The sequence below is a fragment of the Dunckerocampus dactyliophorus genome, chromosome 1, assembly GCF_027744805.1.
Source record: "Dunckerocampus dactyliophorus isolate RoL2022-P2 chromosome 1, RoL_Ddac_1.1, whole genome shotgun sequence".
Taxonomy (NCBI): domain Eukaryota; kingdom Metazoa; phylum Chordata; class Actinopteri; order Syngnathiformes; family Syngnathidae; genus Dunckerocampus; species Dunckerocampus dactyliophorus.
Window position 1 is genome coordinate 6,596,549 of NC_072819.1, and position 14,618 is coordinate 6,611,166.

Consider the following 14,618-nt stretch of genomic DNA (forward strand, 5'->3'; position numbering starts at 1 on the left):
AGTATTTGCAATTATTTTAACTACTATAATAATAACTAATTGGAAAATAAGTATGTATTATTTAGTTATAATTAAAATCAATACTATATATGATATAGCATAATTTTCTATATGCTCAGAAAATTACTCTATTTTTCATTATTACAATAAATATTTTTTTTCTTAACATTACAAGTTTATTTCTACAACATTGACCTTTTTTTTTGGAGAAAATTACAACTGAATTGTAATTAATTCAAATTGATTTATCTAGTATTTCTTAATTGTTAACTTAAATATATTAGAACAATTATGTATTATTACTATTTATGTATGCATTATTTATGTGTATGCATATATTTAAAAAAATACATAAATAATAAAGCTCACATAAAAATATAAAAAAAATATTTAAAAAACAAATATTTATTCTAATAATTTATTATTAAAATCATCATTATTGTTATCATTGTTACAATATTTTAGATCATTTACTATCATCACTTAAATGCCAAAGACGATGATTTTCCTAAAATTTTATTTTGCAAATTAGTTCAAAACATTACTATAATACAGTCATGGAAAAAATGATAGAGACCACCTTTGTTTCTTCAGTTTATTGATCCATTTTAATGCCTGGTACAACTAAAAGTACATTTCTTTGGACAAATATAATGATGATAACAAATATACATGTTGTTCATAAGAGTTTCATTTAAGAGCTGATATCTAGCAACTTCCATGCTTTTCTTGATAATAACCAAAATCACTTCAGTTCTTACATGAACAGCTATAGCATTGTACTGCCAAAAAAATGAACGCTTATGAGCTATTTTTTTTTTTTGTTACTGTTAGATTTTTCCAAACAAATGTACCTTTAGTTGTATCAGGCATTAAAATGAACAAAAAACTCAAGAAACAAGGGTGGTCTAATCATTTCTTCCATGACTGTACAATATGTATATCATATACATATATATAATAATAAGAAGAAGAATAATAGATCGTATAATTTCATAATAATAATAATAAAGATTTGTGACAGCCATAACTAACGAAAACGAAACAAGGGAAGTCACCATTTTTCGGGGAAACACAAAAGTTCCAGGAGAATGAAATGGAAAGAGGGAAGTAGACAATGGTGAGGGGGAGACACAAACAGGAAGTGACGGGGGGACTCTGGCGTTAGAAATGACATCAGCAGTACCGTTACAGCAGTCAGGAGACACAAACAGGAGCGGGAAGGACGAACACTTCCTGCCACTCAACCCTCATTACATCACTAGGCAGCACTCACCTTTGACCCCCACCTCACCATTGTTACCCTGTCAGCGTGGCACCCCCCCTCAAGCAGCAAAAACAAACAGAGGCAGCCGTCGGGGCGGGGGGTCAAACAAAGTCACCCCCCCACACCAATGTTAAGACACAAGAAGGGTAACATTCCAGGATGGAAAACACCGACAATTCCTAACACATTCCATTCCTGTGTGGACAAACAAACGACAGCGACGTATTTGTGCTCACAGATATGGGGGGGGTTCAGTGCACACTACCCCCCCCCCACCCCCCTCACTCTTATCTTCCGACCCACTTGTGAATGAAATTTGACTACATTAAAGTCAAACAATAAAGTCAAAACATTAATAGGAAAAAAAGTGGTATTCTAACGACAAAAAGCCGTAATTTGAAAGTATAACGGCGTAATATTATGAGGAAAAATAATGTCATTTTACTAGCATAAAGTTGAAATATTAAAGAAAAATGAGGTTATCTTTTAAATAATTTAAGCATTTAAAAAAGCAAAGAGCAGAAATGGGAACAAAAGTGGGAATAAAAAAAACCCTGAGAAATAAAGTGAAAAAATGAAGAGAAAAAGTCAAATTCTGATGAGGAAAAAAAAGTTGCAGTTTCATGAGAATAAACTTCTTATGAGGAAAAATATTGTTATTTTTGTAGCAAAAAGTTGAAATATTAAAGAAAAATTATGTTTTTTAAAGATTTGTAATGTTATGACAAACAAACAAAACAACAAATAAAGTTGTCATTTTTTGAAAATGAGGTTGCAGAAAAAGTTCAAACAAAGCTGTAACTAAAAGCTGTAACAAAAAAGTCAAAATATTATGCAAATAAAGTCCTAATTACTAGAAGAAAATTTGCAAGAACAAAGTTGAAATAGCAGAAAAAAACAGCTGTAATTTTACAAAAATAAAGTCAAAATATTAAGAGAAAAAGCTGTACTTTTACAAGAATAACGTAATATGAGGAAAAAACATTTTAGTAGCATAAAATTGAAAAAAACAACAACACGGAAATGGAAAAAACAGCTATAATTTTAAAGAAAAAAGCTATTTTAAGAACAGAAAATTTACAATTTTATGAGAATAATATATGAGTAATACTATGAGGAAAAATAATGTCATTTTAGTAGCATGGAGTTGAAATAGAGGAAAAAATTACATTTTTAAAACGTAGCATTATGAATAGCAAACAAAACAAAATAAAGTTGTAATTTTTGGAAAATTAAGTTGCAGAAAAAGTTATGACACAAAAATAAAGTGAAAATATTACGGGAATAAGTCATAATTACGAGCAGAATAGTTAAAGGAAGAAAGTTTAAATAGTGGGAAAAAAGGCTGCAATTTTACGAGAATAACGTCATGACATAATTTTAGAAGCATAAAGTTGAAATATTAAAGAAAAAAAATACATTTTCTTTTAAAAGTCGTAATATTATGAGAAGCAAACAAAACAATAAATAAAGTTAGAATTTGGGGAAAATTAGGTTGCAGAAAAAGTACTAGCGTCACAAAAATAAAGACCAAACATGATGGGAATAAAGTCATAATCGCAAGAAACGTGTCAGGAAAAACGTTTGGACACATCTGCTCTAACATGAACACACGTAGCGGTTATCTCCGCACTCACCATTGAGGCCAGAGACATGTCCAAGGTGACAAAAACCATCCTGATCCCTTAAAATATGCTCATGGGTGGGAGCCCATTGTAGATGCAGCTCTTGTTCAAAGCAAGTCCTTTAGTCCTCCATCTGAAAACGTGACCAAAGGGGTCCACGGTGGTCCTGAGAGGACTTCCTTGTGGACTGGGCAAGTCCTCCTGTCTGCTAAGCGTGTCGTGCAGACCCTGGCGAGAAGTCATAGCAACCAGGAGGGATACTGCTTCATTGTGTTGGCCAGGAAGGAGGAGGAGGGATGGCAAGTGATTTGACTATTTAGAGGCGGAGTCGAAACTGGATGAGAGACTTGTTGAAGCACACGACAAGAATCTCCTCCTTTTTGGAGACTTGGAGAGGCTGCTTGAGCGTTTGCATCGTTACATCGTTGAAGCAATACAAGTATAATGCAATATCTGACTAAATATCATATTCATAGAGGCACTGACTAATATACGTGTACATTTCAGCTATTTTAGGATGTTTTTTACTGATTTAAAGCGCTCTAACAATGTAATGTTCTTATTATTATTTTCATAATTGATGATTAATGTTTTTGTGCGGTTTGATTTCAGGACTTTCATAAATTGATGTAAAGTGCAGAAAAGGTATTATCATCACAGTGTATTAATATTAATATAGTTGTTGTCATTCTGAGGATTGTTATTGTTATCATATTATTATTTATATGTTAATTTAGTTTGGGATTGTTATTGTTAAATTATTCGACATATACTTTTGTGTTTTTGGAAATGTGGGGTACAAAAATATATATATATAAATAAAAAGTAAATAAATAAAAGTGCCTTGGGGCGGCCACAGTTTTACCCTGGAACAGACTATTTCTATTTACATTATTATCAACGGTAGCTGACTTCTTTTTACACCTGTATGACAGTTAAGAATGTAAAAATGTGACTTAAAACATTGCTTGTGCACTTAATAAAGCTTTTACGATGGCCACAGCTTTACCCTGGAACAGACTATTTCTATTTCCATGACTTCCTATGGCAAAAAAACATGTATTTGTATTTAAACCTGTTAGTCGTACAGCACTACTGGGTGGTGGAGTGTGTGTGTGTGAGTGTGTGTGTGTGTGATGGGGGAGGGAAATTTCCAGTTAATGATATCAAACCTTATCTTATCTTAACGATTGTTTGTGGCATTGACCTTGGCTGACTGAGAAACGGGGGAATATCTTTACAAGTGAGAGAACTGTATGGAAATGTAAGTAAATTTCCCCGCTGTGGGATCAATAAAGTACATACAATACAAATACCCCCTGCAGAGCTCGGGATAACACCAAGCCTTCATCAGGCAGATTGATTAACGACGCTGCCTTCCTGCAAGCTTCAACACACAGACACACATACACACGCGCACACAGGTGCGCACAAGCAGGAAATGGACGTGAAGACCAAACAAGACGTTTCAAGGCCACATTGGACAGATTCTGTTTACGAGAGCAACTAGTGGCTCAGTCCAACACAATGTGGACTCACTTTTAAAGCGGTTAGACCAACTGAACCAGAACCAAACCACACAGCCTTTAAAACTTTCACTTCAGAAGTTGTAAGCATTTGCCATTGGAATGCTTTAACGTCGGAAATCGTAAGTATTTGCAAAAACATTTTAAATTGTAAGTATTTGCCAAAATATCAGAAATCGTAAGTATTTAGGGGTGCTCCGATCGATCGGCCACCGATCAGTATCGGCCGATTTCTGTGAAAAAGCACGTTATCGGCATATGGTGATACTTGCTTTTTAACGCTAATCACCTTCGCCGATCAACTCCGCCCCCATTGCAGCATCCAGCCTATAGCGCTCCCTTTCCCTTCACAAAGCCAAAACAAGCATGTCTGCCGTGTGTGACTTCCTGTCGTCGTGAGGGTGATGTAAGTTTTGCACATTGCAAAACATGCCCCGAAAAATATCTTGCCGGGGCGGCGCCTTAAAAAGCTTGAGTTTGGTGCGGCATTTGGGGGGCGGGCACTTGGCAGGGTGTGGCGAGTTTTTGCAGCTCGTGATGTGATCATTAGTCAGGCGGCGGCTTATTAGCCAAGACGTGGGACATGCGCCCGTGTATGCGTGGCAGTTGGAGATTTAAGGCGGATAGACCGAAAAGTGGGTCCTGCTGCAGCGCCATCAAGCTGCTCTTGCATTCAAAGTCTCCTTAAAGAAGGCACCTGATCCTCTAAGTTTCACCAGTGATTTTGAAAAACTAAGTCAAATATGTTTTTGTCTAAAATTTATGGTTCCCCTTTCATATCATATAGACCCCAAACGACCACATGAGAAGCCTGCAAGCCTGCTTTTCATTCAGGTTTTCAGTTAATAATGTGAGAAGACTAGAAAGAAATGTATTCTGAAATACAACTTGTGAGTTGTGGATACCAGCATTTTGTTCATGTTCTGGTAAAACAAGCATATCGCTTTGTTTGGATTGAAATAAGCTGAAAATAAATGATACAAAAATGAGTAGCTCTTGAAATTTTAAGTACAGTGTTCCCTCTCTACAACGCGGTTCACTTTACGCGGACTTGCTGTTACACGTTTTTTTTTTTGTGTGCAATTTTTTTAGTGTACTAAGTGAGAAGACGCATTGTGTTCTGCGTCCGATTGGCTAAGGGACTGTAGGGACTGCCTAATTTACATAATTGTTGGATCACTAGCTGTGCAGCTCGTTAGTGCTGTATGCAAGTTTTCTCCCCGACAAACCTCACAATGCCGACAATATGACTTTAATGCTTTAACATTAATGCCCTGATTGATGCCCCCTCACAACCGCTGACTGATGAAGACCTGGCAGAGATGACGAACCCACCAAGCAAGGATGAGGAAGAAGAGGAGGATGGACTAAGACTTGATTGCTTGGCAACCATGGTGAGAACGGCCAATGCACTTCAGTGACCTGCACAAGAATGGGACCCTCTGATGTTTCGTTCATTACAGTTCTCAAATATAATTGAAGTGGGCATGTCTGTTTATAAGAATATTCTGGCCCAGAAGAAAAAAAGAGCGCCAACAACTACCCATAGCTACTGTATGTTCTTCACTCGGAACACCAAGAGCTTCAGCCAAAAAAAGACACTAGAGCAGAGCAGCGCCAGGACGAAGCCGAAGACACGCGGTCAGGGGAACTGCAAAATGCGCGTCAGTCACGATTCATAATTTCTTATGTGTCCAACCTCATAGATTGATCATTCAAATTAAATGTGTTATTTCTAAAAGCTATCATATTTTTCTTTTTATAGGAAAATGTTTATACCCGACCATGGATTAAGCGGAAGAAGATGGACGGAGGCACGTTTATATACTGTATTTATTTCTCAAATAAAAGTTTTGGCCTAAAAGAGGTTTTCATATTTGGTTAGAGTAGAGTACTTTGATTTTTTAATCTACAAAGGTTTGGGTGAATGCCAGAAATTGTCAATATTTGCAACTGGAACACCAGAAATCGTAAGTACTTGCGGAAACGTCGGAAATCATAAGTATTTGCGAAAACGGCTGAAATTGTATTTGCTAAAAAAAAGTATATGCTATTGGAATGCTTTAACCTCGGAAAACGTAAGCATTGGCGAAAACGCCAGGAATCGTAAGTATGCGCTACTGGAACACTTTAATATCGGAAATCATAAGTATTTGCGAAAACGGCTGAAATTGTATTTGCTAAAAAAACGTATAAGCTATTGGAATGCTTTAACCTCGGAAAACGCAAGTATTAGTGAAAACTCCAGGAATCGGAAGTATGCGCTACTGGAACACTTTAATATCGGAAATCATAAGTATTTAGAAAAACACCAGAAATCGTTAAAACTTGCAATTGCAACGCTTACACATCGGAAATTGTACATATAATACATAAAAATATTTCTCAAAGTTTCAACATCATGACCAATTAAACATAAAAAAACTGTAATTTTTTAGGACAATCATCAAAAACCAACTAGTGGTCAGGTGTGCATGTTATGCTCCTTTTCCCTCCTCTTTGCAGCGTTTTGATCCGGCTGGTTCTCATGTCAGAAAAAGCTTTTGAAAGACGACTCAGCAAGGCTCAGATCCTCTCACCTTGCAGTCAGTTGCGGGCTCGGCATCAGACGGTGGTGGCGGCGGCGTTTCCAGTATCTCCACATGGAGGAGGTCCCAACTATGCCAGGATGACAGGCGGCCGAAGCGCACCATGTTTCTCACGCACACAAAACGCAATCGATAAAAATGATTCCACTCCGAGAGAAAAAGTTGTGACAAAGTACTTCCACTCTCAATGTACTTCCACTCAATGTACTTCCACAAAGTAGTGTGCCTTGATACTACCTGAGTGTTTGACAGGCCAAAGATCACAAACACACACACACAAACACACACACAGCAGTCACCTACACCTGAAACACCCACACACACTATCAAACACACCCTTCTGTAGCTCCGCCCACTCCATGTTGACAGTATGTGAGCCTAGACGGCATTCTAATGAGTTCATTGTCTTTTTAGACATTCATTTCGGCTGTTCAGTCTCAAATATACTGTGCCTCATCTCATATATGCATTAAGATATATATTGTTAGTATAATATATAATACAATTAATCACTTCAAATATTATATAAAATATATTACAAATATTTAAGATACATATAATAAGAATATAGTGATATATTATTGTAGTTTTGATTAATTTGTTCAAAAAATGTAATGTCTATTTTTTGTTTTTAAGTTTAGCCCTTGTGGTATTGATTGATTTAGTTCAAATATTTTATTTCATTGCAATTTTTGTTACGGTAGTTAGTATAGTTCTATTCTGATATAATATCGAAGGTTGATTTGATTAATTTACTTCAAAAATTAAATGTTATTCCATTTTAAAAAAAATTTTGGTCGTGTTATTTGTAGTATTGACTGATTATTTAGTTCAAATATTTTATTTCATTGTGATTTTTTTTTTTTAATTAGGAGTTGTAGTATTGCTTTATTTATTTATTTGATGTGATTGTTGTTAGCGGTATTTGCAGTTTTGATTTAATTAGTTAAAATGTATTTATTTTTAATGCTAAATCAGGTGCACCCATTCATTCTATATGTACACAAATGTTTTTAATGTTTAAATAAAAAAATATATTTTGGATATATAATGAAAAAATAGAATACATATATATATTTTTTTACATAAATAAGTTGTTATTTATTTATTTATTTAACAAGCAAAAATAACAGAAAAAAACTAGACTGAGGTCCAAAATAAACCTGAATTTCATGAGATAATATTTTAATATCACATGAGGGGGGAAATTTAAAAACTCAACGTAATTTTACAATATCTAAATCTATGTGGTCCAAATGTTTACAAGTAAAACTTGTAATTTATCAATATTATAGAGCCATAATATTGTGGGAAAAACTGTAGGCAAAGGGGCGCTTGGTTGCCTTTTGGGTGAAAATGAGTTGCAAAGTGCTGGGATTTCACGCTGATACTCGTCCCTCTTTTACCCAACCATGCGGGTGTCATGTGACCACTGCTCAGTCGGCCATTGTCATGATAAAAAACTTCCTCAACCCCCCCACCCATTGTGAGTCGGGAGTGATAGCGGCTGTCAATGCAAACAACAGGAAGTTGATTCTCTGGAAAATAGGAAGTGGGAAAACGATATGTTTGGATTTAACAGCCATGGGGAAGTTTTTTTTTTTTTTTTTAAATAAATTATTATTATAAATATTATCATTATGATTTGTAGTGCAATACGGTTTGTGTTTAAGCTACCAGTTTGCTACAACACTGTGTAATATTAAAACCTATTGTGAAATTGCGTTTTTTTCCCCTCCTGATAATATGACTTTATACGAGTAGAAATTGTATTTTTTGGGAAATATTACACCCTTATTGTGATAAAATTATGTTTTTCCCCCCTCTTTACAATATTATGTCTTTATACAAGTAAAAACCTTAATCTCATAAAATGATGTTTTTGTTCCCTCCACATCTAATTTTTGGAGGGTAATATTAAAACCTTATTCTTGTAAAATTATGTTTTTTTCTCTTGATAATATGCCTTCATATGAGTAAAAACATTTTTTTTTTGTAATATTACACGATTCTTTCAGAAAAATGTTTCTTTATCCTGATAAAGTCCCCCCCCCTTTTCATGATATGACTATGAACAAGTAAAAGCAAATCTTTTTGACAATATTGCACTCTTATTCTTGTAAAATTATGTTTTTTCACCCCATCCTTGATGTTTGATGATGTTTGATATGCTTTATTATGAGTAAAAATCTCATATTTTTTGCCAATATTAAAAACTTATTGTTGTAAAAGTGGATTCCCCCAACCACGCCAAACTATATTACATAAATATAAAGTCAATTCAATTGCTAATTTTAAAATAAAAAAATATATTAAAAAACTATAAATAACAAAATACACACACACACACACCCACACCCACACCCACACACACATATATAAGAAATATAAAGCCAATTTGAAGTCTAATTTTACAACAATTTATTCAAAAACTCATTTATAATAAAAAAATTGAATGAAGCAAATATAAATGAAAAAGTAAATTAGATCTTCAAAAAAACTTTAATTTGAAATAAATAGTTTTTTAAATGTGATTGTTGTTAGCTTTATTTGCAATCTTGATTTAATTAATTTAAATGTATGTAAACTGTGAAATTGTAAAAATTGTGTTTTTTCCTCCCTATAATCTGAGTTTTTGGTAATATTACAAAATGGTTCGAATAAATTATGTATTTTTTAATCCTGATAATATTATGACTTTATACAAGTAAAAATCTAATTATTTTGGTAATATTAAAACCTTTTTTTATGAAATTTTTCCACCTCATATTATGACTGGTTACTAGTAAAAATACTTTTTTGTCATAGTGATATTACAACCATATTCTTATAAAATAACGTTTTTTCCCTCCTGATATTATGACTGTATACTAATACAAATATGGTAATATTTGGCAATATTACAACCTTATTCGTGTAAAACTATGGTTGTTTTCCACTCCTTATGATATTGCAACTTGATATTAGTAAAATAAAAATATTACCTGATTCTAGTCATTTTGTAAGATAGAAATATGTTGTGAATTTCTTCTTGTAAGACAAGTAGTAGACTTGCATATAATGTACTAATAATAAGCAGGTGAAAGCAAAAGCATGATTATATGAGGTGCTTATATTGTAGACAATAATGCAAAGTGCATGCAAAGTGACAGCTAGTCTTGGTAACGTGACATTTTATGGCCATTTTATTAGGAGGGCAAACGAACAAAAGAGTAGGTACTTTACTGCAAGAAGTCACAAGACGCCAAAACTTTATTGCGAGTGTAAAAACTTTCTCTCCTGGCGAACACAAGTGTGCGCTTGAAAGATGTGGTCCTAAGACAAAAAGTGTGTGCTTAAAAGTATTCATTTTGTGGTAGTTAGTGGGGGAAAAGACAAGCGCTAACCGTGAGCTTAATTGCATTTTTCATTCTTTTATGGCATTGTTACATATTTATTTAGTGGCCATTTATTCCATGATGTGCCAAAATGCAATACAAATTAAGCCGCATCATGGATCCCGCCCTGCACCTCTTTGACGGATGACTTTTGACAGATTTCATGTTGCTTTTCAATTTATCCTGAAATAAAAAGTAACTGAATCATTGAAAGCAAAAAAATGACATACCGGTTTTAAAAAAAACTATTTAAAAAAAAAAGAAAAAAAAAAAGGTGATGAAATATATAAGCTGGTCATGAAATAGTTATATTTTAAAACTATACTGTATTTCACAATTTCATTAATTCATGTCCAATTTAATACATTTTTAATTTTATGTCATTAATTTATATATTTTAATTAGCTATTGAATTGACTTTATATTTTTTATATTGTATTGTTGTTTATATTTTATTATTCTAAAATTACCTATTTCATTTATATTTTAAATTTTCTATTGTTTATTATTTAAAAATGTACATTGTATGTATTTTTTTATAGTTTATTGTAAAACTAGCTATTTAATTGATTTTTGAAACATTTTTGTTCTATTTAACTTTTTAAAAATAGTTGCATTATTTTAAAATTAGCTATTTAATTGACCTTGTAGTAATTTTAAATATTTAATATTTTATTTCTTATAATGTATTATTAAAAAATTGCCGGTAGCTATTTAATTTGGTTTATTTCCTCTATAATGTATTTTTTTTTTAAATCGTTTATTACTCTAAAACTGTCTATTTAATTTACTTTATAATTTAGATATTGCTTGGATTTATTTTTTTTTTATACCTTGCCATTTTTAAATGTTCTGTTTGACTTTTGGTTTATTTTATATATTTAATTTATTTTATATTTATTTATATTTGATTTATTAGATTTGTTTGTTATTTTTATTTCAAATTAGCAGTTTAATTGACTTGATATTTATTTTATACATTTATATTTTATTTTTATAGTTTATTTTTATTTAAATTTTTTTTAATTTTATTGACTTTATATTGATTCATATAACATTTTGTATAGGTTATTTTTATTTTAAAATTAGCAATTTAATTGATTTTATTTTATATATTTTTTTATTGAATGTAATTATTATTTAGTTTGGTTGAAAAAAAAACCTCCACAGGAAATAGTGCAAATAGAAATAATCTGTTCCAGGGTGAACCTGTGACCGTCATAAGACCGTGTCAGATGACTGGTGATCGGTTGTACAACAAGTTATTTTTTATTTTGTGTTTATTGTACTTTCCTAAAAACGTCAGCACCAGTAACTTGAAAAATCATGATGCTGTAAATGCTTTGCCTGATTACATTTATTACCTTGTATTTTTATTGTTTTATTTTTTATTATGTGTGTATGAATGTCTGATTGTGCTCCGTGTTGGCCAGGACACTCTTGGAAAAAAAAAAAAAAATTAATCTCAATGAGGTTCTCCTTGTTAAATAAAGGACAAATAAATAAAACTTCCTTGTTCCTTGCGCCTTCCTTGTGACTTTATGGACCAATCACAGCGCTGGGTTGAGGACAGGAGGTCTAAGTGATTGAAAAAGACTCCCTGAGAGACGTCTCGTGTGTTTTTGATGAAGATGATGACTAAGCCGCTAGCGGAGTCGCCCCTGCAGCTGGCAGGAAAATACGTGTTTTTTTCCTGGCGATGACTTCATCACGTGCGTGCGCCTCGTGCATCCCAGCAGGATAGACGCTCACATTTGAAAGTAAACTGTGCCTAAAGCGCATGACTCCTTTGTGCTGTGGTGGCGCTGTTGACCTCTTCCTCCACTGTTAGCTGACGCTAGCTTTGAAGCTATAAACCAACGACAACAACAACACCAACAACCAATAATCGACTTTATCATCAATCAATGATGAAGACAAATGCATTCTTTACAGTGGCCAGCAGGGGCGACTGGCTGCAAAGGAAAGGAAACGCTGCTTGCTCCTAACACAAACGATTATGCAGGCAGAAATATATACATAATAATAAAACTATAAATAAAAATAAAATATCATAATGAGCTAATAGTAATAATAATAATATTCAGATCAAATAATAATATGAATTATTTTTAACAGTTAATAATAATATTGAATTATAAAACAGTTTTATAATGCTACCAATATCAATTTATTAATGATATAATAATAATACAAAAAATACTTTATTAAACAGTTTATATAGTTAATAATAATAACAATAATAATAATAGTAATGTTAACAATATAATGTATTAACATTATTAATGTATGAACAACATATTAATGAATGGATTTATTAAAGAAGTATTCTATTAAACAATGTTAACGATAATAATCCCTTATTAATAATAATAACATTAAATAATGTCATAATGCTGACAATAATTAATTATAGTATTGGATTACATAATACAATATTTCATTCAACACTTTAACAATAACAATACTAAATTAATAATAATTAAATGTTATAATGCTAACAATATTCATGATACTAATTGATGATGTAGCAATAATAATATGATTATTATGTTAATGAATTACCTAATGACAGTAATACAATAAATATTATATTAAGCACATTAACAATAATAATGCTATATTAATAATGCTCACTAAATGTTATAATGCTAACAATATTCATTATATTAATGGATTATGTAATATAATAATACAATAACATTTTAATAAATACTTTACTATATTATTATTAATAATAATAATAATAAGTATATTTCAATCAATAATATTTATAAAGCTAACATTTTAAAATATATAGAGAGTTAAAAAAATAGTAACAATAATAATAATAATGTTTCTCTACATGTGCCCTGCTGGCGACCAGCCTTTGTAGTATTAATAATATAATAATAATAATAATAATAATAATAATAATAATAATAATAATAATCTATTATTAACACTACTACTGCTACAACTGCTACTAATACAAATACTAATTTATAACAAACTGCAGAAGCACTCAGAGAGGCCAGGCCTCCGCCAAGCGCCATAGTCCCCCCCCCCAGTCTTGGATCAGTCTTTGGTATTTTGTAGAATCTGTTGGAAACGTGTCCTGTATTTCCCCCCCCCCCCCCCCCCCCCCCCCCCCCCCCCCCCCCCCCAAGTGCTCTGACCATTTTTTGTGGAGCTACAGTATATGCACAAATGTTAAAGAATCCTTTACAAAAATTCCAGGATCCAGACGGTGATCTGGATCACCCCCAAAATGTGATCAGTTCTTCCATATCCCATTTCCAACAATTCCTGATAATTTCAGCCAAATCCATTCATAACTTTTCAAGTTATTTTGAACACACAGAAACAAACAGATAAATGCCAGCAAAAACATAACCTCTTTCTTTGTGCTGCGCTTGGCGGAGGTAATGAAACCAATGGGAGCAGCGCTGGTGTAGCTAAAGTAGCGTGATTACAGTAGAAAGCTAATCAAATCATGACTCTCCTTTCACTTGGTCGAGCAGGAAGTAGACTTGAAACATGATGGAAGCGAATGGCAAGACGAGACGAGAAGACGGGAGAGGACGGCGTGTCACTCACCAGCGGGTCCAAGCCCTCGCGGCGTCCCAAAGATCCGTGCTCTGCCCTCTCGGTGGCCGGTGTGACGATGTAAGGACTTCCTGAGGGCTTCATGTTGGGGAGGCTGAGAGACCTCATGTCCTTCACGCCCTGCTCCACCTTCAGCTCGTCGCCAGGCCGCGCTAAAACCACCAAAAAGGAAGACACATTTAGTGCTGCAAGTGTAAAAAGAAGCCAAGCCAAACAATAAAACACTCGCTGTTGTCAACTTCCTGCTTGAGTCACGCAACTTCCTGTCCAAATTCTTCTGTCTATTCAGCACTTTTTGATGCGTACAACTTTTGCTGCCTAGTGGCAACTGCCAGAGGGAGCTATTGGTCTCATGCCTAGATGGGCTGCTGGAGACCTCCAGACAGGAAGTAAACAGGAAGTGGGGTTAAGGAAACAACGTTTCTTCTAAGTAAAATATCGTAGAGCTGAACGTCTACACTTTAGTACCCTGAAAACCTCAACACTTTCATCACGACAGCGTCAGTTCACGGCGTCAAATGATGACATTTGCTTTTTCTGCTACAGACTTCAAAAAGAAAGATTAGGCCTCAAAGTGGGATGTTGAGTGAAGATGTACTTCTCAAAGAGAGACAGTGCTTAACTTCTTTTTACACTTGCGGGACAGC

The 14,618-nt window shown here is 33.4% G+C and overlaps 1 protein-coding gene across 2 annotated transcripts in view; it reads right to left on the reverse strand.

The window, feature by feature from the left end:
* Positions 1 to 14,618, reverse strand: part of plekhg5b (pleckstrin homology domain containing, family G (with RhoGef domain) member 5b) — a 73,864-nt gene that overhangs the window by 15,111 nt on the left and 44,135 nt on the right. For both annotated transcript variants that reach the window (XM_054785326.1, XM_054785336.1), the window contains one exon: positions 13,963 to 14,123. In XM_054785326.1, the coding sequence (XP_054641301.1) occupies positions 13,963 to 14,123 (161 nt within the window). The remainder of the gene's footprint in view (positions 1 to 13,962; positions 14,124 to 14,618) is intronic.